We start from the raw sequence: 26,451 nt of genomic DNA, 5'->3' as shown, positions 1-26,451 counted from the left end.
TCATCACCTGAGTGGGATGTTCTCCATTTCCGGCCAGGCATGGTGGGTTCCGGGATGGGAGAGTACATGGGGCCAGAGCTTTGGGAAAGGCTGGGGTTTGCATGATCTTTAAGGATGAGCAGGATTTCAGGGGCGCTTGGGTGGCTCAGTCGGTTAAGTGTCCGACTCTTGATTTCGGCTCAGGTCATGATCTCAGGGTCTTGAGATCCGCATCAGGCTCCAAGCTTAGTGGGGAGTCTGCTTGAGATTCTCTCTCTCTCCCTCTGCCCCTCCCCCCACCTCTGAACAAATAAAAGAATGAGCAGGATTCCAGTCCGCAGACAAGACATGCAAGGGAAAATACTAAGAGGGAAAACAGCATGAGAAAAAAGGCTTTGAGGCAGGAAGCTGTGAGGCGTGTTCAGGGGAAGTTGAGCAGTCCATGGGTTTGGCTAGAATTGTAAGTTTGCCTGGAGAAGTGGCAGGAAAAGATTGGGCCACACTAGGGAAAGTTTTGCGGTAGCAGGAGCTTTGAGAAGGAGAGTGATCATGCAGTTGTGGGTTGGGGTCTGGGGGAGAGGCTAGTCTTGTGGCAGCATGCTGGGGGCTGAGGCTCTAGGGTCCCCGAGACAGAGGGTCCAGTGTACAGAGGTGGGGGGGGTGGTACATGACTTCTAAACTCTTGAGAAAGGGTCACTTCTAGGCCCTCATCCTTCCTTTTATTCCTGTGGCCCAGTTGTCACCTTTCCCTTCTCCTTAGGTGCCTAGGTACCCTTAGTCACCCTCCCCAGGAGTTAATGTTTAGACGGCCCAGGCATAGGGGGAGAGTCCCTGGTGCTCCCAGTCCCAGCAGGTTGGTGCATGGGGCGGGGCGAGGGGCAATGGAGTGAGACCAAGAGAAGAGAAGCCCATTGCACAGGCCTTGCGGAGGGGGCTGGCGGCGGGGCCAGAGTCCAGTCAGGACATCTGGCACCAGTGATCTTGCTGCAGGAAGGAGCCAAGAGCTAGGTGTGTGGGGCCTGGGACTGCCTGCCTGAGAGGGGCAGGAGTTCCAGCCCCTATTGTGGACGCAAGGGGCCATCCTCAAGGCCTCAAGGCACTTCTGAGCTTACAGGTACGTTAGTCCCCTCAGCAGCTGGGTATGGCCAAGCGGTGCCCAGGAAGCCTACCCTGGGGCCTGGACAACAGGCACTGGTGTTCAGTGTTGCCTGCTTCTGGGGGAAACTTTTTGCCTCCCCTCTCATCCCAGTCTGAAGGGGAGACAGGCAAGCGACAGGGGAGGATGGTCCACCGGCCCTGAGGAGTCTGGGGCCTTCTCAGGGGGAAGGGGCTGGTGGGCAAAGCAAGTCTCACTGTCAGGCAAGACCAGAGGGGAAGTGGAGCATGGCAGGTGAGAGAAGGGTCTCCTGGCCTGGTTGTGCCCTCGCCGTGGGCACCGACACACACACACACACACACACACACACACACACACACACCAGGATCCCTCTCAGTAAGGAATGACCTTGACAGCTACCATGCCTCAGGCCGACAGAGGGAGCCCTAACTCTGCACTCTGCAGTCGCCTTGGTTCCAGGGTGGGCTGGTGGCAGACTCTTCCTGCACAGGTGGCTCTCCCACCCCGTGGAAGGACATTCCTCTAGAGTGGGGGGCAGTGGGAATGGGCTTTTGCAGGATTGGAAGACTCTCCTCTTGGTCAAGGGGAATGAGAGGGTTCAGGACTAGGAGGAGGTGCTCAGAGACAGCTGAGGTCAGGTGGGGGGCAGACTTCTGGGCCCACAACCCCGTGTCCACCCCAGCCATGCTCAGGGCCTTGCCTTCCTGCTGGAAGCCACCCTCTGACTCTTCAACAGAGGTCATCCCTCCCTGTTCCTATCGCTCTTCCCCTACTGCACACCAAGCTTTCTGGAATGGGGGACACTGCCCAGTGCTGCCTCCATCTGCAAGGCCGTCCTGCTCTCTGGCCCTAAATTAGGGCTGTCCTGAGGCCGCCCCGGGAGCCAACCCCAGAGCCTCATGGAAGGGGGTAGGGGAGACTCAGGGGGAGCCCTGGCCCCTGCAGCTCCCCCACCCCCACCCCAGCACTGAGCAGACCTGAGGCTGCCTCCCTCCATCCCTGAAGAGGCTGTGGGAGCCACAGCCACCTCCTCCCCCCTCCCTGCTGCCGCCGCGGCTGAGCCGGCAGGTTGTCTTGGCAACGGGAGGCGGAGAGGAGATGCGCCGAGGGATGGAGGTGTATGTCACCGAGGAAGCTGCCGGGCTCCTGCCCCACGCCCCAGGCCCCTGAAGGTACCGGAGAGCCCTCCCTTCCCCCTCCCCCTCCCCCTCCCCCTGCCCTTTCCCCTGGCTTCCCCCACTCCTTCCGACGACGACGTGCTTGTTTCGCAGAGGAGAATGTTCCCCTCGTCCCGGCCCAGAGACTCCTACCCTTTCCTCATGAGCCACCTCATTCCAGGCCCCTGTCCACAGCTGTCCTTCCCCGCAACAGCTCATTCCAACCCGACCTCTGGTCACCCTTGCACCGGAAGACAAAACTCCTGGGGTGGGGCCTGGGGGCGGGGTGGCAAGTGGGAAAACCAGGGGCCCTAACGGGCTGCGGTGGAAAAGCACCTGGTGCTCGGTGTGCCGGAAGGCTGGCAGGAGGCTGCCCACAGCCCAGCCGGCGGGGCCCGGGCAGTGAGGGTGGGCTTGCAGGGAGGAAAGCAGAGACCAGGGCTGGTTTCCCAGAAAGGCCTGGGTCCCCCCCCTCCAAAGCTGTGGCCCCTCCTGCCACATCAAAAGTACACCCCCTCCTGCATCATGTCCTGACCTTTTTTTCCTAGTTAAAGGTTTCTTCCCCCACCCCCAGGCTTTCTGGTTCCTTCCTACTGGGCCCTCTCCCCAGCCAGTCCCCAGCAGCTAAGCCTGGATTCTTTCTACTCTTCCTCAGCCACTCAGCTGCCTGCCTTCTTCATTTCTCCTTTCTCGCTGGAGCCCATCCTTCAGAATTCATTCTTCTCTGTCTTCCACTACCCCAGACATCCCTCCATTCCTGTCCCTATCTGTGCCCTCCCGTCCTCTTTTCTTTGAGAAAGAGGTCCAAGGCACACTCTCATCTGTCCCCCTCAAGCCCCTTCCCCTGTGATTTTCCATTTGGATACCCCAGAGCCCCCTCCCCACATTCTAGATTTCCCCAAGGACAGCTCATACCATCAGCTGACCGGCTGTGGGCAGCAGTTACCAGGGCAACAACAAGGGCTGCCTAGGTAGGCAAGTCTGCTGTGAGGTGGAAGGAGACTGGGGCCACGGCCAGGGTCAGCCAGCTGGGCTCCCTCCCCTGCCCCCCAGGGGTCACAAATGAACCAGGCTCTGCGCTGAGCTCAGAGAGAACCAATGGGCCAATGGCAGGGTCCTGAAGTGGTGAGGGTTTTCCCATTCAGGGAAGGCACATCCTGTAGTTCTGGGCTGGGACCTTGGCATCACCTGGCAGGAAATTGCCTTCTGATGCAGCTGCCCTGGTGAAAGACGGGGGGTCCTTCTCACAGTTCCCAGGGGATCCAGGGTACCAAAGGACAAGCCCAGTCTCCCGTGCTAAGGACCGGGTTTCTCAGATCCTCCCATTCAGGCCTCCCCAGGAGGGGGTGAATCCTTCCTTGGGTGACCAATTCTGGCATTTTGCCCTCTCCCTGCCCCTGAGCATCTGTGCCCTTTAGCACCCCAGGGAGGCAGGGCCCCCAGAGGCCTGCGTTGCTGCTTTTAGGTGATGAGTAGGAGATGCAGGTGCTGGGAGGAGCCAGGTGTTGTCACCCCTCGGTTATCAGTAGAGCCCCCTTTTGCCTCCACCCCAACTCAAACCCTGGCTGTTTCTGCGGAGGCTTGAGGGGCTGTGTGTGTGTATGTGTGCGTGTGAGCGAGCATGAGTGTTACAGGGTTGGGGCCATGGGAGAGGGAAAAAGGCCAGCAGCTCGCCGAGTCTGCTTCCGATTCCGCTTCGTCATGATGCCCGGTTAATGCTCCTCTTGTTTGAGATGGATTGAGCTGCAGCGAGTGATCGAGGTGGAAGAGCAGACAGACACACACAGACACAGATGCACGCCCTCGGGCCGGCCACACACTATCAGCTGGAGGTGGGGAGGTTCAGGGAGGGAGGAGGGAGGGGGCAGGGCCCGCCCCGCCAGACGCAGGCTCCAAGCGCCAGCTCGTGGAGAAGCAGGGTGGGGACGAGGGGGTGGGGGCCCAGAGCGTAGGTCCCCTCCTGTGCCACCTCCCCCCCCCCCACCCACCTACCCCAAGCCGGCGTTTTTCCTGTTATTTGTGCTCTGGGAAAGCACGGCTGGGTTCCTGGAAGAGACGCCTATTACCTTGGCTCTTGAGAAAAAGCGGCAGCCCTGGGACCCGGGCCGGCGCCTGCCGCCCCGGCCTTGGGGCCTCAGAGCGTCTGGGCCCCACTGTCTGGGAAGAGGTAGGTGCCAAGGTCTCCCACCTCTCTTCCCCTCTGTGGGCACTTCGGGCTCTGGGTGGTGGCAGGGATCCTCCGGGGAGGGGGTCAGCTGTGGCCCCTGTTCAGTGGGAGAATGGTCGTGCGTGGCCAGACCCTGGGACTAGCTGGGTTTGATCTCCTCAAACCTGATTTGAGAAAGAGGGTCGGGGTGTTTTATACTGTCACCCAGTACCCCCTTCACCTAGCTGTGCTGGGCAGAAGTCCAAGCAATGGGATGAGGGGGACAGGGGTGGGCAGGGGAGCTGTTCTTTCTTTGCTGAATAACAGGGAGCGCGTAGGGAGGAGAGAGGAAGGGGTTGCCAGTCTCCCTCCCAGTGTGCCACAGATCTTGAGAGGGGAGCCGGACACACAGACACCTGAATGCTGGTGGTGATGGGTGTGCTCCCTGTGGGGAGGTGCCTGGGGAGACCCTTTCTCGCCCTTGGCTGGCCAGGCTGCAGTGAGAGCCGAACGCAGACTGAGGTTGGGTGGCAGGGCGTGGCCGCAGGCCTGACCCCCTGCTGGAGTGCTTGAAGGGGCTGGGGCTGAGCAGACCTTCAGGCCCCGAAGGATCCAGAGGCACCCTTTTGCTAGTTATGCCCCTTCCTGGGCAGATGCGCCTGGTGTTTCCCTCCCGGGGGACGGTGTTGCCAGGGTTTGAGAGTCAGGGGAGCAGGGGCAGGTGTAAGAGAAGGAAGGCAGTCAGGCCTTGGGAACGGGGGAGCAGGAATGCTCCCGGGGAATGGGTAAATGGGGGGCACTGTGTTCCGGGACACGTGCACAGCTTAGAGAGGGGGTGTCAGCACGTGACGCGGGTGATTGTGAGCATGGAGAACGGCTGCCGGGGAGGCTCAGTGCGTGGGGGTGAGGGGGCGTCAGTGGCACCGTGTGTCACTGTGGGGGCCCTGCCGGGAGAGTGGGGGCGTGATCTTGCAAGCAGGGTGCATGGGTTCTGCAACTGTGTTTCAGTGTGGGCTCCTGCGTGTGTGGGTGAAGTCCACACAGTGTGGAGCTGCGTCCGCGTGTGAGCCGCCGTGCTGCTGGCCTCTCCATATGCTGAACACTTGAGTCATACTGTTCACGTCGTAGTGCAGGTCTGTAGGGATTCCTCTTTTGGAGCTCACGTGTGTGTGTGTGTGTGTGTGTGTGTGGACACCAGAATAGTGATATCCCCAGAATTCAGAAGCTGAATTTGGGACACAAGACCCTTGTGTCTTCCCTCTCAATCCAGCTTGTGTAAGTGACAGCATAACGAACCAGCCGGACCGGCTATAAATAGAGACCAGAGCAGGAACATGCTGAGGACCACGCGAGCCTGAGGGGTTGGGGGGGACTCAGAAAGAGAGGCCTCTTCAGAGGGAAGGCAGAGAGAACGGCTACAGAGACCCGAGAGTGATTTAGGAGAAACTGGATGAAAAGATGCATATTTGTGTGAGGTAGGAGGAATGGAAGGGGGTGCCTGGGCCCAGGCCTGCTGCCATCAGGGACAAAGACCAGGCAGGGCCTTGAGCAGGGGGGTTCTCAGACCGGGACCCAGATTCGGGGGCCCACCTGCCCCTGCCTGGGGCTCCATCAGAGCGTGAGAGGGTGCTATATAGTGCTGGTATTAGAAGAACCCCAACCCTCGTCCTAGCAGATGGAGCAGGGCTTTAAAAATGGGGATGGGGAGGAGGAAAGGAGAAAAGGGGAGAGAGGGTACAGGCTTTGGGGGTGCTCCACGAACCCCGGCACCAAGCTAGGAGCCCTCCCCTGCTCTCGCACGCCCTTTCGGGGCAAGCGTGGGTGCCCCCTACACACACACACACACACACACACGCACACACCCTCGGTCCTCCCCTGCTGCTGCTGGTCTGCCCCTGCCCGCCCTTCCCCACTCCACCCTGGGATGGGATGCTGTTTTGGGAACTGGTGACCTAGCTGGATCCTGCCTTTATTTCTGGCATTGAATTGTTGCCACAGTAACTGTGGGGGTGGGGCCGGGAGCAGGACAGTGTGAAAGGGAAACAGAGCCGAGAGACGAAAGATGAAGAAAGAGAAGAAAAGGGGAATGGAAAGCAGAAAGAGTGGAGAAGGAGCAGGGAGGGGGCAAGGCAAGGTGGTCCCACTGTGAGTGAAACTAGAGAAAAGGGAGAGGGGCAAAGTTCCTGCCCACCCTGACCTCAGCCCGCTTGGACGCTCGTTTGCCTCATTTCACAACTCGCTTACTGTCTGCACCACCAGAGTCCAGCCTGGCCTGACCCTGCCCAGGGGCACGGGGCCTCCCTGCTCCTTGTCCACAGGCGAGGCCGGGGAGCAGGAATCTGGGTGGCTCCATCACGTAAGGTTAGCCAAGGCCCAAGTTCAGCTGGAAGTGGGATCTTCAGGGACCCGCTGAGAAGTGTCCATTGGCTTTGACCTGAGACGGGTCTGGGTAGGAATTCCAGCCTGACTTCTATTTGGGTGGCCATTGGCATGTCATCTCTCCGCTGTAGTTCCTCATCTCTAAATGGGGAGGGCGCTGCCTGCGTGAAGGGCAGAGGGGATGCATGCATGTCCCTGGCACAGTGGCTGGCCCAGCGCGAGCGCTGGTTGGCTTAGGACTTAGGACGGGAGGCCCCCAGCTGTGGTTCTGCCCCTTGAGCCTTCTTCTTTTCCCCGTCCAGGGAGGAGGCAGTTGGGATGGGCGCTCGGGGTTTATCACCCCGCAGCCCGAAGCCCGGAGGTTCTGGTCGCTGCGGAGAGGCAGATGCCAGGCGGGCCGTGAGAGGCGGGGCTGGGCTGGTGGCCCCTGATAAGGCGCGGCTGCGCCCCGGGAGGGCGGGGCACAGATGGACGAGTGAGGAGCACCCCCATCCCAGGGGAGTGAGCAGCTGGGAGGTCCTCTCCACCACCTGGGCTTGCCTGCCTCCACCGCCTTTCTTTCCCTTTCCTTCCATCCCGCCCTCCCTTCCTGCTGCAGCCTGCCCTCTTGGTCTCTGTCCACCGGAGGCTGCTGGGATGGGGGCAGCGCATTGTGCCTGTGTGACACGGCCGGGTGTGTCCAGAGGGGAGAGAAGGTCAGGACTGGGGGAGGGGGACAGTGGGTGTTGACTTGAGAGGGAAGGAGCTTTGGGGGAGGGGGCCGCTCCTGGCGGGAGTAAGCAGTTGCCTGCATGCTGGGATTTGAGAGAAGCCAAGAAAACCCTCTTTCCCTCCCCCTCTACTTCCTCTCTCCCTCTCCCTCCTGAGAGAGAGAGAGAGGACACTCCACCCCACACATTTTTCCTTAAAATTTCACCGGTAAGAACTTCACTTCTTAAGGCGAGCCCCAAATTAAAATGCCGTGCCCTGGAAGGTAAGCGATCAGCTGGCTGGCGTGCGCTCTACCACACTGGGCACTGGCAAGCCAGCCCTGGTGGAGTGTGGCCCCAGGGAAGGGAGACGCTGAGGCTCAGCGGGGAGACCCAGCCCAGGGGACGGGCACGGGCTTGCAGACCGCCCTGGATAGGAAGGGTCTGGGGAACAGAGCAGAGACATCATTATTTCAGATCACATTTCTTTTTTTTTTTTTTTTTTAAGATTTTATTTATTTATTTGAGAGAGAGAGAGCACATGAGAGGGGGGAGGGTCAGAGGGAGAAGCAGACTCCCTGCCGAGCAGGGAGCCGGATGCAGGACTCGATCCAGGGACTCCAGGATCATGACCTGAGCCGAAGGCAGTCGCTTAACCAACTGAGCCACCCAGGCGCCCTCAGATCACATTTCTGAGTGGCCATGGCTGAAGGCAGTGTTGGTGCACGTGTGAGTGTGGGTTCAGGGCATGATTGTGCCCCGCTGTGACTTGGATCATCGTGGACCCTTCCCCTCCCTCCTTGCCTGGGCGAGTACCTCTCTGATATACAGTCATCGCCCCACTCAGTACCCCCCGTCCCCCCTCCCCACACACACACTGATGTTCAAGGGGAGGGTGCCAAGGCCACCACCAGGCTCAGCCTGAGGCTCCAGAACACATTGAAACTCTCTTCTCCCTGGTGGCTCAGCCATCCTCACTCCCCACCAGTCCTTTTCTACTCTCTTCAGCCTCTGTCCCACCAACCTTAAGATCTGCATATGGCCTTCCCTGTCACTTTTCCTGGGAAAATAAGGGCCTGGCCCAGGCTACAGGGCCCTGTATTGTGGATACCAACTTTCCCTTTCCTGTCCTTCAGGGAAGCCCAAGTTTTCCTTCCAAAGCCAGCCCGCCACTTGGTCCTGGACCGCATCCCTCCCCCTGCAGGGACCCTATATCCTCTCCACTCTTCCCTCCCCAGTGCCTACAAAGGAGTTCCAGTCTCCCCTTTCCTTAAACACCTTCAGCCAATCTGGCCTCCTCCAAAGCCACTCTCCAACCCCCTCCGGCCCTTCTGTCCCACTCCCCTGCCTGTGTCCTAGCCAGGCTTGCCCTGACAAGGAGGCCTCACTTTTCCTCTGGAAATGCTCCTGGAGGCCACTGACATGGAAAGCCATACTCCCTCTAGCACTTCTCTCCTCTGGCCACAGACTCTTTTGGCTTCATGACTTTTCCTCAGCCCTTCCCTCCCACCCTCGTTCTCCATACTTACTGCACTCAAGTGCACTAGATACACCCCCTGCCCCCAAGGAGCAAGCCATCTCCTTTTCCTGGTCCCTTTCATGCCATCTGTGATGATTTTTCTTCTAGTCCCCTAGGTGTTTCCTAGGATGCTGGTTTTGAACCTCTTTCTCCCTTGGCAACCTCATATGCCGACTACCACCTCTAGTTAGATGACTCCTAAATCTCTCCAGCCTACCCCTCCCTCAACCTTTGGTTCCTCTTGGACATTCCACCTGCTCATCAACTGTACCCACCTCCACCTCAAGCAGGCATCAAGTGAACTCACTGCTGCCCCTTCTTCTGTCTCTGAGTCAGCCACCTACCCCTGCCCTGGGGAGCTCTCCAGATCGAGTCTGTTTGGCACATTTTGCCTCTAGGATCTCTACCATTTGCCTCCTGTCCATCTTGGGCCATGCGCACAGGTCTAGGCCCTCACAAGCCCATGCTGGAACTATTCCTGTAGCTTCCAGGCTGGTCTCTGTCCATGCTGCCCCTTCCTGTCCAGTCCCACCTCCCAGGCTGCAGCCACATTCATCATCCCAAAGCGTTGCTTGGATCTGTCTCTTCGTTGTTTGAAAAAAGTTTCTAAGCGTTCTATGGACCCTGTTGCCCACAAAATGCAATCTAAATCCCCTGGTCTGGGTTGGAGGCCTCCATAATCTGACCCCCAACCTCTTGCCCAACACATAGCTCAATCTCATGAGCTCTACAATTTAGCCATATTTGCTGTTCCCTAGACAGACTCAGTGCTCCCCGTTCCCCACCTCCCCCCCACCGCCCCATGCCCCTACTTTTGCTCATGCTGCCTTCCTTCTCTTTCAAGAATCCATTCTTTAGTTTTTGCACGAACTCAAACTGGGCATTCAAGGCCTACTTCAAATACCTCCTCTAAGGAATCTTTTTTATTTTCCCTTCTCGACACGCCAGCAGAAATGGTTCCTCGTCCTGTGACCTCTCACAGCTCCTTCTGTTATCTTATCTGCTTTGCGTGGGAGTTATCTATATACATTTCTCATTTCTGCAGGGGCAGCTTGGCTCCCTTGCCTCATTTTCTTTTCCCCATAAGACTTATCACAGAATGTTGTCTGTGGTTATTGCAGAATAGGTGCTCAGGAAGTATTTGACGAATGGATGGATAAAGCAATATATGATTGGGTGGGTGGGTAGATGGTTGGTGGATGGATGGATGAGTGGATGAATGGAGGGATGGATGGACAAGTGGAGGAATGAGTGGATGGATGGATAGATGAATGGATGGATGGGTGGATGGGTGGATGGATAGGTGGGTAGATATATGGATGAATGAGTGTTTGGCTCTAAGGCTTAAGCCATGCATACAGCTAGTGTGACAATGGCTATTAACTCAGTAAAGATCAGGGGCGCCTGGGTGGCTCAGTCGGTTGAGCATCTGCCTTTGGCTCAGGTCATGATCCCAGGGTCCTGGAATCGAGTCCTGCATCGGGCTCCTTGCTCAGCGGGGAGCCTGCTTCTCCCTCTGCCTGCTGCTCCCCCTGCTTGTGCTCTCTCTCTCTTTCTGACAAATAAATAAAATCTTAAAAAAAAAAAAAAACACAGTTAAGATCAGAGAGGAGTGAAAGAGAGCTAACAGCTCTTTGAATATGTATTAGAGTTTATGCTGATCCTCAGACACCTAGTTATAAAAGCATTACAAAGTGAGAGCTAAGAAGGCCGGAGAAGGATAAAGCTCTGGAATGGAGTCCTTCCATGGGCACCAAATACCTAGTGTGACTCTGACAGCAAGGGACTTGTCTTGGAGAAAGCTTGACTCTAGAATTCCAAGAAGACTTGAGAAATGTGGCAGATTTTAGTCTATCCCCACAATGCACCTGGCACAGTACTAGCTAGGCACTTTGAACCATGCCAGTGCTGAAGACACAGTCATTTTCAGCTCCATGACTCTGGACAACTTTTTAATCTCTTTGAGCCTCAGTCTTCTCATCTGTAAAATAGGTCTACCTTATAGGGATGTTGGAGGGGATGAAACATATCATCCTTTTAAACTGCTTATTAGGGGAGCCCAGCTGGCTCAGTTGGTGGAGCATGTGACTCTTGATCTTGGGGTTGTAGGTTCGAGCCCCATATTGGGTGTAGAGATTACTTAAAAATAAAATCTTAAAAAAAATAAAGTGCTATCAAAGTACCTAGCATGAGCATTCAAAAAATGATGGCAATTGCTTTGTTATTTTGCCCTCCAGAAGTTAGCACTCATTCTGGTTAGTGAAAAAAACATGTTCCTGTTTTAGGCAACATATAATCAAGGGCTAAGTTATATGGGTCTTTTTTTCAGTCCCACTGGAATTCAGAGAAGGGTGATCAGAAGGACTAGAATAGTAGGGGAGGCCTCCGAGAGGAGGAGGGTTAGGATGGACCCTGAAGGACAAGTGGGATCTGGGAGACAAGGAGGTGGACAGAGAATAATGGAAGGGCATGCGCAGAAGCAGGAAAGTGGGAGTGAGGGCTGCTCGGGCAGCAAGCGGGTGGTTTTGGTGGTGGAGAGAGGGTGAACCGAAGAATGGTCTGATACAAAGTAACAGATGATAAGATTGGGGGCACCAATGGCCTCAGTCTTTCATTACCCCCTGCGGTAAAGAATGGCTATGAAAGAGACATCTAAGTTCATTAGTCCTTGAGGAAAAATAAATAATAATAGCTAATACTCAACATAGAATTTACAATGTTTTAAGCACTTTACCTGTTATAACTTATCTAATACTCAGAGTCTCGCCATGACATAATACTGTCTTCCATTTCACAGACGAGAAATGTGAGGCACAGAGAGAGTAAGTAACTTGCCCAAGGTCACACAGCTGCTGAGTAGCAGAGTCTATACTCACCCCCAAGAACTCCAGTCCAGAGCTCATGCTTTTAATCTCTACCTTATGCTGCCTCTTCCCTGTACCTGCTGTAGCCATCAGCTCTCTTCACGGCCAGCAAATGGAAAGATAGTCCCACTGCCACCATTGCTGGAAGCTCAGCCAGGCATTCGCTGAACAGTTATTATGTGTCCAGCACAAGGGGCAGGGGGAGTTTTGCTAAGGGAATTAGCGATGAAGGCTGAAGGTGAAGACACCAAGACATGGCCCCAGGGAACTCATAATCTACTGCAGCAGACAAGACCCAGCTCTCTAGGAGCAAAGAGAGAGCAGTGTGGGGCGGGATGGCTTCCTGCTGAGCCTCAGGGGTGCTGTCCTGCAGTGAAGCAACCGTACAGAGGGCAGAGGGCAGCCGCGCGCAGGCGTCCTGAGAAGGCTTCGGACAGCTGGGATGTGGCCTCGGCCCCAAATCACATGCCTGCAAGTGAGACTGACTGCTGGACAGGGACAGGGATGTGGGGGCTGTGGGCTCCCTGCAGTCTCCACTCCCATCCTCCCTGTAGTGGAACCCCGGGCAGGGGACAGGGACAGGGACACAAGGGATGTGGGCTCCCTCCAGCCTCCCCTCCCTTCTCCGTGGCACCCCGCCCCCCACCCATGACCTGACCACTCATGCCAAGTCAGTTTGGCTCCATCCCATCCTCCCCGTCTGTCCACCTCATAGGTTCAGTAGGACCCTCTGGGCTATGAGACAGAGGGGCGCACAGTGGACAATGGATTGAGGGGGGAAGAGGGCCAGGGGCCAGCAGAGAGCCAGAGAGAGAGGCCACGCGGCAAGGGCCGTGGGGAGTGAGAAGCGGGGCGTGAACCCGGCCTGCGGGCCCAGGGCAGGGCAGGGCCCGGCAGGTGTGACAAAGCAGGAATGTAGAGGCTGCACCGGAACGGCTGACCCCTGTAGTCATTTCCTTTCCAGCCAGAGAACAATGGCTCAAAAACAAGTGCAGCCCCTCCGCTTTCCCGCCTCGCCGTCCCCACGCGCGCTGGCCTTCCCGGGGCTGAGCGAACGGAAAGCCGGAACCCTGGAGGGCGCTGGCTCCCTTCCGCCCTGCTCTCCCGAGCTCCCTTAGATCCGGGGCCCCACCGCCCTCACCCGCACGTCCTCCCTCCCCTCGCAGGCCCGGCACTCGGTCCGCAGCCGGAGAGTCACTGAGGGATGAGGACGCCACAGCCCGGCGGACCGCACTTTCTGCTCTCGTGGCCCCGAGCGCGCGGCGCCCAGGAGCCGGGCCGAGCCTGACGCCCTGTCGTCTCCCCTCGCGCACGGGGCTCTGCGAGTGACCCGACCGGCCGGCCCCTTGCTGCATGGAGCGGCTGCAGAAGGTGCGCGGGGGCCGCCCCCACGTCCGGGCGGTGGCCTGGGCAGCGGGTGGGGCCAGGCTTCCCCGCCGAGGGTCAGGTCGGGAGTCGACGGTGCCACCTGGTGGCTGCCCGCGGCGCCGCCCGCCGGGTTCCCAGAGGCCTAGGGAAGCCCGTCCCCGCCCCCGCCCCCGCCGCCCCCTCCCGCCCTCCGGCCCGGGGCCCTCCGCCCGGTGGAGAGCCCTGCCCGCTCCCGGCCCTGGCACGCACGCTCATTCCCACCCGCCCGCCTTTCACTCTCCCCAGCAACCACTTACCTCCCCTGGGAGCGTCAGCTCCTCCCGAGGCTCCAGTGTTCCCGGCTCTCCCTCCAGCATCGTGGTGAGTACCTCTCGGCCACCAGCACCCTCAGGCCACCAGCACCCTCAGGCCACCAGCACCCTCAGGGAGGGGGTGGGGTGGGGGACACGCTGGGCCGCTTCACCCAGAGCCTCCCAGACCATGGTCCTGCCAGGGCTGCTAGGCAGAGAGAAGCCAGAAAGCCAGAGAAGTTTCCCCACATCCACCTTCTGCTGGTCTGGTCCTGCCTCGTTGTACCCGAAGTGCTAGGTGAAGGACTATCATTTTTTAAGGTGACTCTCTAAACCCTTAAAATTAAAACAATAGAATTATTAACTAATAGGAACTGGCATCTCAAATGGCTGCCTGTTTTCTTCCTGATAAATCGCAAGTCTAGTTCCTAAGGCCAGTACTCTAGGTGAGGCTTTCGGCACATCTGCTCCATTCCTACCGTTTCCCTTCAGGCCAAGATGGACAATCAAGTGCTGGGCTACAAGGACTTGGCTGCCATCCCCAAGGACAAGGCCATCCTGGACATCGAGCGGCCTGACCTCATGATCTATGAGCCCCACTTTACCTATTCTGTCCTGGAACACGTGGAGCTGCCCAGAAGCCGGGAGGTGAGGGGTGGGAGGCTCCTCTTGGACGGGACTTGGGGGAAGGGCTCCCCCAGCCGCACAGGGGAGAGGTGGAATCCCTCTCATGCTTCCTTTCCTGGAGGCCAGACTCCAAAACAAGAAAGGGAACTGTGGGCAGAAATCAACCAGTGGTCCAGGCAGTGTCTGTGGAGAGCAGGCAGAGACCGGCTGGAGGCTGGAAGGTAGTTCCATGTAGAGAACAGGGGAGGCCATGTTTGAATGGCAGCTGCACGGAGCTGGGGGCCGGGGCCGTGGAGGAGAAGCGTGGGAATGGACAGAAAGAGCAAATTGGCCCAAAGCCCTCAGGAACACTGGACTGGGAGGCTGGAAGTCCTCGCTGAGTGACCATGTGAAGGTGTGGTTTCAGCTTCCCCTCCTGTAGAATAGAGGTGATACATCTGCCCATCTACCTCACCAGCGATTTCAGTGCCAGAGATAACTCACAGCAACTACTCTGTAGACTGTCTTCCAGAAAGGGATAGTGTCACAGCTGAGCAGTGAGCTGGAGGCAGGCTGTGGGGAGACGTAACTGCCCTGCACGGAGCCCAGACTCCATCCTGGATGCGTGTGGCTCTTGGCCCTTCCCCCTGGGTGCTAGACTCTGAGGACAGGGCCAGAGCCACCTTCAGTTGGCCCTCAGAGCACAAGCACACTGCTGCAAGATCCATGCCTTCTTCACGCATCCAGAGAAAGAGAGGACTCTGCCTAGGACAGCGCTAAGAGGGAGAAGGATGGAGGGCCAGTGCTGGGAACTGGCAAGGACTGAGAGAGAAGACGTGGCTCAGAAATTGGCTGGGCAAGGGTGCAGAGTTGGGTGGGGGATGAAGTGGCCCCTCCGGGGTTCTAGGGATGAGCATTTCCCCCTACCCTTGTGGCTCTGACCAGCCTCCTCTCCATCCGCAGCGCTCACTGTCACCCAAATCCACATCCCCCCCACCATCCCCAGAGGTGAGTCTGCCCCACACCTGACACTTGCCCAGCTCCCCACCCCCACACAGATGCAGAGCCCACGGGATGACCTCATCCTGTCGCCGACCAGCTCTGGGTCCATCTGTCTGTCTGACCCAGGACCTCATTTAACCCTTACTCCCTGGGTCAGACACCATCAGCAGGTCGAGTCCTTGGATACCCTTCCTCTGCCCTGGGGTTGGGGGCTCATGGGCTGCTGGGGTGGGGGGACAGAGCTGGTGGAGTGAGGTGAAGCAGGGTCTCCATGGGTTGGAGAGGGCAGAGTGGGGGACCTGGGAGCTTCAGTCAACCACACTTCTGCTCTGCAGGTGTGGGCGGAGAGCCGGTCCCCTGGAACCATCTCTCAGGCTTCAGCCCCAAGAACCACCGGGACCCCCCGGACCCCCCTACCCCATTTCCACCATCCTGGTAGGTTTTACTGTCAGTGTGGTGGCACCCTTTCCCTAGGACCTCTTTTTCCTACAGGGACCCAAGCTTCTTATTCTCAATCCTCTACTCTCTGGGGTATATCCTCACCCTAGAATGGCCGGACCCCCTGATGCCAGGACCCCAGGCAGAACTCCCCAAAATAATGGGCCCTGTCATGCCTTTGTTCCCACCCAACGAGAAAAGTGCAAAAAGCCCCAACCCCCTGAGGGACAGTTCCAGAAACTCTGGTTCTGTCTTGGCTCTGGGCAGGAGCCTGTGAATTTCCTTGCTTTCTCCTATCCTGTTTGTGCCCTTCTCCTTACTGAGCTGGCCTCGCCACCATCAGCATATCCTTCTTCTCATCGGCTCTTGCTCCCTGTCCACAGAGACCACCCGCCCGGATTCCAACATCTACAAGAAGCCACCTATCTACAAGCAGAGAGGTGAGGGCTCCCCTCACTGAGCTGGGCTGGGAGGCCATGGGAAAAAGGCTGTTCATAACACACATAACCTCTGCCCTGTGCCCTTTGTTGTGCCATGTTTTCACACCCACGGTGCCACAGGTGTGAACAGGGATAGGAGAGGGAGTTGGGGGCTAGGGTGGGCCCAGGTGGCCTGGCTTGGGGTGGGGACTGACCCTGGCCTCCGCCTGCAGAGTCCACGGGAGGCAGCCCTCAGAGCAAGCACCTCATCGAGGACCTCATCATCGAGTCCTCCAAGTTCCCTGCAGCCCAGCCGCCTGACCCCAACCAGCCCGCCAAGATTGAAACCGACTATTGGCCATGCCCCCCGTCGCTGGCAGTCGTGGGTAGGAGACCGTGTTGGAGAGGGGAGGGGAGGCCCAGGACACCGCCTCACAGTCCCTGTTGAAGCTCCACGAACCCACCTTCTCTGCACTGCCACCCTATGTCCTTCATGACCCCCCTGGCTCATCACTATTCCCTGCCTTCCGCTAGCTCTTGGTGTCTGTGGCCCTGCTTGTTGGTCTTTCAGTCCCTTTCCATTCACTTACTGGACCACTCAGCAGACATTGACCAAACATCAGCATCCCAGGCTCTGTGATAGGAGCTCTGAAAAAGAGAAAAAGGAATGAGACAAGGTCTTGGTCCCCAGTGCACTTAGGTCGTGTGACTGTGTTGCCTACTTAGCTCTATCACAAGGCTAGAGAATGTTACTTTTCTTTTCTTTTTTTAAGGATTTTATTTCTTTGTTGTAGAGAGAGAGAGAGACAGAGATAGCAAGAGAAAGCAGGAGCAGGGAGGAGAGGGAGAAGCAGGCTCCCCACTGAGCAGGGAGCCCGACACAGGTCTTGTTCCCAGGACCCCAGGATCATGACCTGAGCCAAAGGCAGACGCTTAGCTGACTGAGCCACTCAGGTGCCCCTGTTACTTTTATTTTTATTTATTTATTTTTTGAAAATTTTTTCCTTTTTTTTTAAAGATTTTATTTATTTATTTGAGAGAGAGAGAGACAGAGATAGTGAGAGAGAGCACAGCTGGGAGGAGAGGGAGAAGCAGGCTCCCCACCGAGCAGGGAGCCCGATGTGGGGCTCGATCCTGGGACTCTGGGATCATGACCTGAGCTGAAGGCGGATGCCCAACTGACTGAGCCCCCCCGACGCCCCTCCTTTTATTTTTTACAAAATAATGTGTAGTGTTCCCTTGAAGGGGCAGCCCAGTGGCAGGCACAAAGCCAGCACCTGCTACGTGCTTGCTGAGTGAATGGTGGATTGACGAGCCTGCCTTTGCCGGTGTTCCCCAGAGACAGAATGGAGGAAACGGAAGGCATCTCGGAGGGGGGCAGAGGAAGAGGAAGAGGAGGAAGATGATGACTCCGGGGAGGAGATGAAGGCTCTCAGGGAGCGTCAGCGAGAGGAACTCAGTAAGGTAGCATCTCGCTTCGCCCCAGCCACCCTGCCCGTGTCTTCTTGGGGACAAAAGTCCCAGGTCTCTAGCTGTTCTGTTCTGAACGGTTTCGTGCCTGAAAAACATCCTCGTATGAACATGAGGAATTCCCCTTCTTCCCAGGACATCAGGTTGCTGCTACTGAAGGGACACCAGGATTTCATGCTGCTTTGGGGGAACACTAGTTAACTTGGGATTAAAGGAAAGAAAAGGGTGCCCACCTCCCAGTGCCAGGCTTCCGGGAGGCTAAGTTTGTGGGAAGAGGAGTAAGGAGAGCAGGAGAGAGGATGTTAGGAGTCATGGAAAGGTCACCGAGAGTGGCCTGGGCTGGTGCTCTGGGAGAGTGACCTGGGATGCAGAGGCCACTTGGATGCAGTTACACGGAGCAGCGCTGACTCCTTGCTCTCGAGGGTGGCCAGACCCAGCGTGGTAGCACCATCAGACCAGAGTGACAGGCCCCACGGGCTCCAGGGCACAGCCCAGCCACTCTGGAAACCTGTCCCCAGTCCTGCCTGCAGATACCCAGCTCCGATGGAGAGGAGAACTGAGTACGGAAGTCTTCCTCTCTCCTTCCCCAGGTTACTTCCAACTTGGGAAAGATGATCTTGAAAGAAGAGATGGAAAAGTCATTGCCTATCCGGAGGAAAACCCGCTCTCTGCCCGACCGGACACCCTTTCATACCTGTGAGTGCCACGGCCGGGACCCCCAAATCACCTGGCCAGACCTCGAGGCCAGAACCAGAGTCTGAGTCTGCCTATCATATGGGGGGACAGGGGACAGAAGATCAAGGCATTCATGCTCTCCTTAGGGCAAGGATACCAGTCATGGAATAAGACTAGATGATAAAGATACTATCAGCTAAAGCAGAATGAGCCAATTTCATTTCATTGACCAAACGTTTATTGAATGTCTAGCATATGCTAGACACTGGGGATTAGAAAGAGTCAGAAATATATTCTTCTTCAGTAGCTTCCAGTCCAGGAGGAAATTGACATGGAAATTAAATGGAAACTGGGGTCAGTGTAGTGGGGCCATGCTGTGATGACATGAGAGGCACACAGTGAGTGCTTCGAGGGGACCATGACAGGGCCTGGGGCCAGAGGGCTGTGGGGGGGGGGGGTAATTAGGTCTGGAAGAGAGAGACAAAGTGAGTGGGGGAGAAGGGCACTGCGGACACTGGGGACAGCATGGGCCCAGAGGCAAGGAACAGGAAACATTCTGGCCAGCTTACAGGACCTGCAGGAGCCTGCAGTTCCAGAACCCAGAGTGGGCCTTGGGGTGGCAGGGATTAGCCAGAGAGACGGGGGTGGCCTGAGCTTTGGGTACTAGCCTCAATCATTTGAGTCTAGTCTGGACTTCCCTAGAGCAGCACGGCTGGAGCTGAGGGAGGGAGATGTGAGAACCCAAGCTGAAACTCTGAGGCCTCTAAAAGCCTAGCCTCGGAGCCACGGAGCATCACTCCTCCTACCTCCTGTTGGTCAGAGCAGCTCAGGAGCAGCCTAGACTCAAGGGAGGGGAGAGGCATTCTTCGGAGACACTCCACCGCATTTCCCAATAGGCTGGGTAAGGGCTAAAGCTGTCCATAGGTCCAGAGAAGGGCAGGGGGGTTTAAAAAACATGTAGGAGTTGGAGTCAGCCGAACGGAGATGATGAGGGAGGGGGCTTGGGGGAAGAACAAAAGGACCAGTTTGGGACATGCTGGCCTCGAAGCACATGTAGGTGGGAGCCAGGTCTTACTGAGTTGGAAGCTTGCAGGGCAAGGTGAGTCTTCAGCTTGTGTATAGTAGTAAGACCTTGAGAGAAAAACGGCATCACGGAGAGAAGAGAGGGAAGGGAGGACGTCGAGGCTGTGCCCTGGAGCGCTCCCGCCCCCAGCGAGATCCGGATGCGGAGGCAGGCCTCCGGCCTCCTCGAAAAGCCTCTTGCTCCGCAGGCTGGGGACTTGGGTCTGGGAGCGGGTGCCAGGAGAAGTTGAGGTTGTCTGCTGAGCAGAAGCAGGGTGAGGCTGGGTGAGGTTGGGAAGGTTTGGACTAGCCGCCGCAGGGAAGGGGCCCTGGTGCACCGTGGTCCGTCTGTAGTGAGGGAGTCTAGCAGCGTGGGCTTTATCTCCATGGCCCGCCGGCAACAGGCTGATCCAGGGTTAGGGCTTGATAAGGCAGGCGCCGAGGGAGGAGGGGCCGGGGGAGCTGCTGACCCCCGGGGCGAAGGTCGGGGGTGGCGGTGGGGAGATCAAGACCCCGGAGGTCCGCATGACACGAACAGATGTGTTGGGAGTGAGGCCGAGGGGAAGCGGCAGACAGGGAAGGGCGTGGCGTGGTGGCTGCAAAGTGGGATTCCCGGGCTTCGGAGGGCAAGGTGCAGCCGTTGTGGACAAGACCCCGGGTGGTCGTTTGAAGGGGCTGCCTCATGCGGAGTGGAGCTGGAGGCCACCGGCGTGTGGGATTCAAGGAGCCGTAAGGGCCGTAGGTACACAGACATCCACAGAGTCACTGAGAGCACCCAGGATGATATTTCAGTATGAGTGGGAGGAGTTACGATAGGGCCATTTTAGAGAACGTAGACTAGCGAAGGCCTCAGGAAAGAGGCAGATGGAGAGATGCCCCGAAGGTTGGATTCAATCTTTGTGTTCCACCCGATTTTGCTATTCAGTCAAAATTAGCTTTTTAACTTCCATTTCGGCCTTGCAAAGTAGAATAGCCAAATGTCTACCTCATCATCATTTTTGGCATGCCTGAACTTGTATGTGACCTGTGAACACATGATTGCATAGGTTACGGTCATAGCTAATCAACCTCAACAATTTCAGAAGTTTTTTTAAAGGTGTTTTTTTTTTTTTTTTTACTTATTAGAGAGAGAGAGCGTGTGAGCAGGGGAAGGGCAGAGGGAGAGAGAAAATCCCAAGCAGACTCCATGCTGAGCCCGGAGCCCAATGTGGGGCTCGATCTTAGGACCCTGAGATCATGACCTGAGCCTAAAGCAAGTCGGACACTTAACCTACTGAGCCACCCAGGTGCCTTCAACAATTTCAGAATTATGAACAGGCATGTCATTCTTTGTAGTAACATTGAAGTGGTCACTTTCAAACATAAATAAGCATTCTAAAAGTAATTTGAAGTGAAAATTTTATGTGTTTTGTAGGTTGAAATTCTATCAGTCACTTGAAATGTAAATGTATACTTATTCTCACAAAAGTGAAATGCTGGGGCACCTGGGTGGCTCAGTCTGTTAAGTGTCGGCCTTCAGCTCAGGTCATGATCCCAGGGTCCTGGAATTGAGCCCCAAATTCGGCTCCCCTGCTCAGCAGGGAGTCTACTTCTCCCTCTCCCTCTGCCCCTTCCCCTGCTTGTGCTGTCTCTCTATCAAATAAATTAAAATCTTTTTTTAAAAAAAGTGAAATGCTTCAGTAATGAATGATCTTTGTAGAAAGATAATTTCCTGCACAAAAGTATTAAAAAAAGTATTAAGAAAAGAAAAACGAGTTCCTCAAAACACATTTTGTTCTCACCAAACTTCCAAACAACAGCTTTTAAAAGGATGTTTTAAGAAGACAATTTTGATAGTTTTGAATCTATCAAGGCTAAACCTTCAAACAAAAATGTTTATCGGGATGCCTGGCTGGCTTAGTCAGAGGAGCGTGTGACTATTGATCTTGGGGTCATGAGTTCGAGCATTTCATTGGGTATAGAGATTACTTACTTAAATAAATACACTTTAAAGATGTTTATCAGGGCACCTGGGTGGCTCAGTTGGTTAAGCGACTGCCTTCGGCTCAGGTCATGATCCTGGAGTCCCCGGATCGAGTCCCGCATCGGGCTCCCTGCTCAGCGGAGGGTCTGCTTCTCCCTCTGACCCTCTTCCCTCTCGTGCTCTCTGTCTCTCATTCTCTCTCTCACAAATAAATAAATAAAATCTTAAAAAAAAAAAGATGTTTATCAAAATGATTGCCATAGAATGCCAATGATTTCAAGCACTTGGATATGAAAGAGTTTTGCGATATGGCCAAACTAAGAATCTTTTTTTTTTTTTTTAAAGATTTTATTTATTTATTTGAGACAGAATGAGAGAGAGAGAGAGCACATGAGAGGGGGGAGGGTCAGAGGGAGAAGCAGGCTCCCTGCCGAGCAGGGAGTCCGACGCGGGACTCGATCCAGGGACTCCAGGATCATGACCTGAGCCGAAGGCAGTCGCCCAACCAACTGAGCCACCCAGGCGCCCCAAACTAAGAATCTTAATTACAAAGTTCTTTTTAGGAAAACCTGTTAACTGAAACCAGTTTTCTTGAGTTACAATCTGCGGTGCAAGAAAGCTAAGTGATATCATGAAATGTGTAAGTTGAAAGTTACATCTGATCTTGCAAATGGGAAATCTATATATATAATTTTAAGTAAGCTTTACACACGCTGTGGGGTTTGAACTCGAGACCCCTGAGATCAAGAGTCCCATGCTCTGCTGACTGAGCCAGCCAGGTGCCCCACAAATGTGACGTATATTGACTGCTGGTACAGTCTAGCAGCTGATGGTGCAGAGGAAATGATCATTTCTGTATTGTATCATCAAACGTCTGAGATTTGATTACTAATATTGCTAATAATAAAATTGTAATGATTCAATTATTTTGACTAAATTTCAGATATATTTTTGTAGCCCAGAATTTCATTTTATGATGGTGAGCCTCATCCTCTGGCCATCATTGGCTAACTATCAATTTTAACACTCAAGCATTTCACCCAGGTGTGTGTGTGTGTATTTATTTATTTTTTTAAATATTTTATTTATTTATCTGAGAAAGAGAGAGCACAAGCAGGGGGGAGGAACAGAGGGAGAGGGAGAAGCAGGCCTCCCACGGAGCAGGGAGCCCGATGCGGGGCTCAATCCCAGGACCTTGGGATCATGACCTGAGCCGAAGGCAGATGCTTAACGGACTGATCCACCCAGGCGCCCCCAGATGTGTAGTTAGTTAGCTCAGAGCCGGCTGCACAGTGCGACTTGCAGAAGGTAATGGGCAGGAGCCAGAAGCCAACAGGGGCCCCCCCGGGCCCCCCAGGTCCATGTTTCACTGCCTTGCTTCTGGCAGGGGAGACCAGGGAGGCAGCCCTCTCAGGAATGATAGACCAAAGGCACTGAGTGGGGCCTCTTGCTCTCTTGCAGCCTTGCATGCAGGCACATCGAAGTCGTCTTCTCTCCCCGCCTATGGCAGGACCACGCTGAGCCGGGTAAGGTCCCAGACCAGAGATCACAGACCGTGAGGGAAGTGTGCCTTCGGGCACCTCAGAGGGACTGAGCTACTTGGGCACCCTGGGGGAGCAGTGCCGAGTTCTCCAGCCTCCTTCTGATCCCTTTGTGTCCTTTCTAGCTACAGTCCACAGACTTCAGCCCCTCTGGGAGTGAGACTGGAAGCCCAGGTGAGAGGCAGGGCCGCCCAATGCCAGGCGAGCTGGGAACGGGGCCTCAGCAGGCCCCAGGGCAACCCGCGTCTGTGATGTGGGCAGGGCTGTGGCTGGAGGTCGGGGAGGCTGAGCTGGCAGGTTTGGAGGCCTGCTGACCTTAGGGCTGCCTCTGGACAATGATTTTTGTCTCCCACAGGCCTGCAGGTGAGTGCCTTCTGGAGGGAACACACCGAGCAGCAGAAGACATGGACGGGTGACTGGAGAGTTGGGGGGGGTGGAGGGTGTGGGGCCACAGAACTCCATGGTGAGGACACAAGAAGCCAGGGTAAGGCTGGGGAGGTCTCCCTGCCCCACTCTGGCTCACTGCGGCTTTGGTCTCCCCAGAACGGAGAGGGCCAGAGGGGGAGGATGGACCGGGGGAACTCCCTGCCCTGTGTGCTGGAGCAGAAGGTGAGGGGCAGGGGCAGAGCCAGGGGTGGGGGGCAGGGGACAGAACCATCTGCAGTGGGGGTGGGCCAGCCAGCCGGTGGGGAGAAGCCAGGGAAGTGAATGCACTAGGGGTCGATGATGGGAGGGGCAGCAGGGAAGTTGGGAAGATGGTTGGCAAAGATGGCATGAGCCCCAGTGGCCCTTGCAGGCTGATAAGGGGCCCAGGGAGTTGAGGGGGTTATGGTGACAGGAGACTCTATGGTGACAGGAGACCCCCGCCCCTCTCCCTCAGATCTTTCCCTACGAAATGCTGGTGGTGACCAACAAGGGGAGAACCAAGTTGCCTCCCGGTGTGGATCGGATGAGGCTTGAGGTATGCAGAGGAAATGTGTGGGGGAAATCTGGGGCCTCTTTGAGTGCTCCCTTGGTCAGTTGGCCCTGCCCCGAGCCCCTGTCCCTAAGCTGCCTCCATATGTCCCCTTTCCAGAGACACCTGTCAGCCGAGGACTTCTCAAGGGTATTCTCTATGTCTCCTGAAGAGTTTAGCAAGCTGGCCCTGTGGAAGCGGAATGAACTCAAGAAAAAGGCTTCTCTCTTCTGACCCCCCCCCCCCGCAACTCCATGACTGACGCTCTCCCCTTCTGCTTCAGGGCTCTGGAGCTGGGGCCACTAGACCCCAAAGCATCATCTCTTCGGGGAGCAGGGCGGGGGGACGGAGGTAGAGTTGGCTCCATTCCCCAGGTGAGGGGGAGCCAAGACCTCTGCAGTGCTGGGGCTGTGGGACATGAACTTGCTTCCCCACAAGGAGCCAGGGGCCCCCTTCCCTCCTCCCTGGTCCTCACCGCACAGGGCAAACCCAGTCTGGAGCCCAGCACACACAGAGATAATGTTTGCACCCTCTCCCCACCCCACCCCCACAGGAAGGTCCCCATAAGAGAGTGACGAGAAAGGAAGGCAGCACTTAGTGGTCAGGCATGTTGGCGTCTTGACCAATGGGTGGGTAGAACCCTCGGGCCTGCTAGGAAGAGGGTGAGGGTGGGAAGCCGCCAGGCAGGCAGGGAGAGCCGCAGGACTCTGTGCACCCAAGCACGCCTCCTCACCTCACCTTGGACAGCTTCCCCTGCACCGGGGCCTCTGGCTTCCCTGACTCTTAGCAGGAGCAGCTTGAGCTCAGCCTCTAGCAACGAGGTCACCCTGTCCTCCAGCTCACCATGTTCTCTCCTCGTGACTCCTAAGCTTCAAAGCCTCTTGCTCCAGCCCTGTGGCTTCCCTAGAAGCCTTGGCTTAGAGTGGAGATGTTGCAGAACCCTGGCCCACCGTCAGCCTCCAGGCAAAGTCAGCTAGACTTCTAGCACCCAGGTCCTGGCTAGAACCAGGACCTTGGACGGGATCAAGAGGCCAGGCTGAGTGTCCTGGCTACCAGGTCCTGCCCATACCCCTGCATCCCCACCACGCTGTCTAAAGAATGTAATTTATTGGGGCACCCCCCAGCTGCTTTCTCTCCTGACTCTCTGCCCTACCTTAATCACACTCCCAGCTTCTCTTCTCTACAGATACATATGTGTATATAATTATATATATATTTTTGCCTGGGTCTGGGTTTTGTTCCTGCCCAGACCCTGGCATCCCTTTCCAGTGTGTGTGTGTGAGCTAATGCTGTGGGAGGGGGACTCCGCTTGGAATTAAAAGGTTGCATTGGGTCCCCAAATCTATTTGTTCTTTCTGAGCCACCAGATCTGGGTAAGAGGGAGCGGTGATGCCAGGCTGAGGGAAGGCTTGGGAGTGAGGGTTCAAATGGGGAGCCCTGAGGGTTGGAGGAGATGGGAGACAGCGCCCCACTGTCCTTCCCGCAAGCCCGGGCCTCGGAAGCAGGGCTGGCCTAGCAGCGTCCCAGCTGCTGCCCTTCTTCAGGGGCTGTGCGAGCACAGAGGTGTGGAGGAAGGGCAGACAGTCACGCTCTGGAGACTGATACGAAAGCCAGCTGGGGGCAGAGGCTGCTTGTCCTGTGCTGAGGCCCTGAACGCTCAGCTTGGCAGTCAAGCTCATCAACATCTGACATGACTGCACCCTCCAGGGCCTGATACTCCCAGTCTGATGGGGGGGCCAAACACAGAGAAGGTCAACAGTGCATGAGTAGGCGGTCAGGCGACTACTGAAGAGCAGGCAGGGAAAACCAAGCACTGGAGAACCTATGGGTGAGATCAAGTGGTCCGCAGGTTCAGTGGAGGCTGAGGGAGGAGCGGGTACCATGGTCTTGGGTGACTTGGCAAGGCCTCCCAGGGGGGCACAGACAGGGAACTGGAGTGTGGAGGTGGGTGGAGAGGGTGAAGAGCTGACAGGAAGATCAGAAGGAGGACATCATGTGTGGGTGCCAGTGAAGGAGGGGCCGGCCTCACCTGGCAGACAGAACCCCGATGTGGGCGCACGAGGAGGCGTGCTGTCAGAGGGACCCTGTGAGCTGGAGTGTGAACCCAAGAGCTGGGACCTGATTCAAGTCTGCTACCCCCAAGACGAGTTTCCACCCCTTTTGGCTGAAACAAAAGCAAAGTGGGTAAGAATCTCAAATGCGAACAATTATTTTAAGTTGTAGGAGTTCTGGTACATCTGCAACATTGTTTTCTCCTTTCAACAGCCTGTGAGGTCCGTAGCTCAGATCATTTTAATCCTTTCACGGAAAGAGAAGGTTGTAGAAGAGACCGTTGTTCATCTCATCCGAAGCCTGAAGCTACATGCAAGTAACGAGTGGAGATAGTCCTGCAAGGTTCTCGACTGCTAACCCAGGACTTGCCCAGTATATAAGCAGCTGCCTCTCGAGGGGCAACAGGGAGGACAGACGAGGAGGTGGAGAGAGAGAGAGAGAGAGAGAGAGAGAGGAACAGTTACCCAATTTTAGGTGTTCAGCCAATGTTTGGAGGGCTTGCCCTGTTCCGGTACTTGGATACAGTGGTGACAAGGCCAGCACCCCATGTTCCACAGAGTTGCTGGGTGTTGAGCAGCAAGGGGTGCTGAGGCAGTGTTTGGTCACAGGTCACTGGGAAGTGCTTTTGGTGGGCCGATTGCACGCTGAGCCCGAAAGCATTTTAAGTTCTTGAGATTTGGAGAGACTTGAAATGGAGCTGGGTCCCTAAGACAAAACCTTAGGAGAATCTCTCAGTGCCTCTTCCCACCACACCCCCCCC

The 26,451-nt window shown here is 56.2% G+C and overlaps 1 protein-coding gene across 5 annotated transcripts in view; it reads left to right on the top strand.

Moving 5' to 3' along the window:
* DMTN (dematin actin binding protein) overlaps positions 1 to 24,980 on the top strand; it is a 28,671-nt gene extending 3,691 nt beyond the window's left edge. Inside the window, exons 1-16 of one of the 5 annotated variants that reach the window (XM_064585431.1) lie at positions 4,180 to 4,420; positions 13,017 to 13,221; positions 13,504 to 13,578; positions 14,001 to 14,156; positions 15,078 to 15,122; positions 15,452 to 15,551; positions 15,938 to 15,994; positions 16,207 to 16,359; positions 17,313 to 17,437; positions 18,034 to 18,139; positions 22,605 to 22,669; positions 22,810 to 22,858; positions 23,040 to 23,047; positions 23,228 to 23,293; positions 23,565 to 23,645; positions 23,760 to 24,980. In XM_064585431.1, coding sequence (XP_064441501.1) covers positions 13,204 to 13,221; positions 13,504 to 13,578; positions 14,001 to 14,156; positions 15,078 to 15,122; positions 15,452 to 15,551; positions 15,938 to 15,994; positions 16,207 to 16,359; positions 17,313 to 17,437; positions 18,034 to 18,139; positions 22,605 to 22,669; positions 22,810 to 22,858; positions 23,040 to 23,047; positions 23,228 to 23,293; positions 23,565 to 23,645; positions 23,760 to 23,873 — 1,218 coding nt within the window. In that variant the 5' untranslated portion in view covers positions 4,180 to 4,420; positions 13,017 to 13,203 and the 3' untranslated portion in view covers positions 23,874 to 24,980. Of the gene's footprint in view, positions 1 to 4,067; positions 4,086 to 4,178; positions 4,421 to 13,016; positions 13,222 to 13,503; positions 13,579 to 14,000; positions 14,157 to 15,077; positions 15,123 to 15,451; positions 15,552 to 15,937; positions 15,995 to 16,206; positions 16,360 to 17,312; positions 17,438 to 18,033; positions 18,140 to 22,604; positions 22,670 to 22,809; positions 22,859 to 23,039; positions 23,097 to 23,227; positions 23,294 to 23,564; positions 23,646 to 23,759 lie in introns of those variants that run through there. The other 4 variants (XM_064585429.1, XM_064585427.1, XM_064585428.1 and 1 more) reach the window with 4 other exon arrangements.
* The last annotated feature ends 1,471 nt before the right edge of the window (positions 24,981 to 26,451 follow it).

This window comes from Mirounga angustirostris, unplaced genomic scaffold, assembly GCF_029215605.1.
Source record: "Mirounga angustirostris isolate CCGP_5_RB_7025 unplaced genomic scaffold, mMirAng1.0.hap1 SCAF_2, whole genome shotgun sequence".
Classification (NCBI taxonomy): Eukaryota; Metazoa; Chordata; class Mammalia; order Carnivora; family Phocidae; genus Mirounga; species Mirounga angustirostris.
The sequence above is the reverse complement of the archived record's forward strand: the minus strand, read 5'-3'. Positions and strand labels throughout refer to the sequence as shown.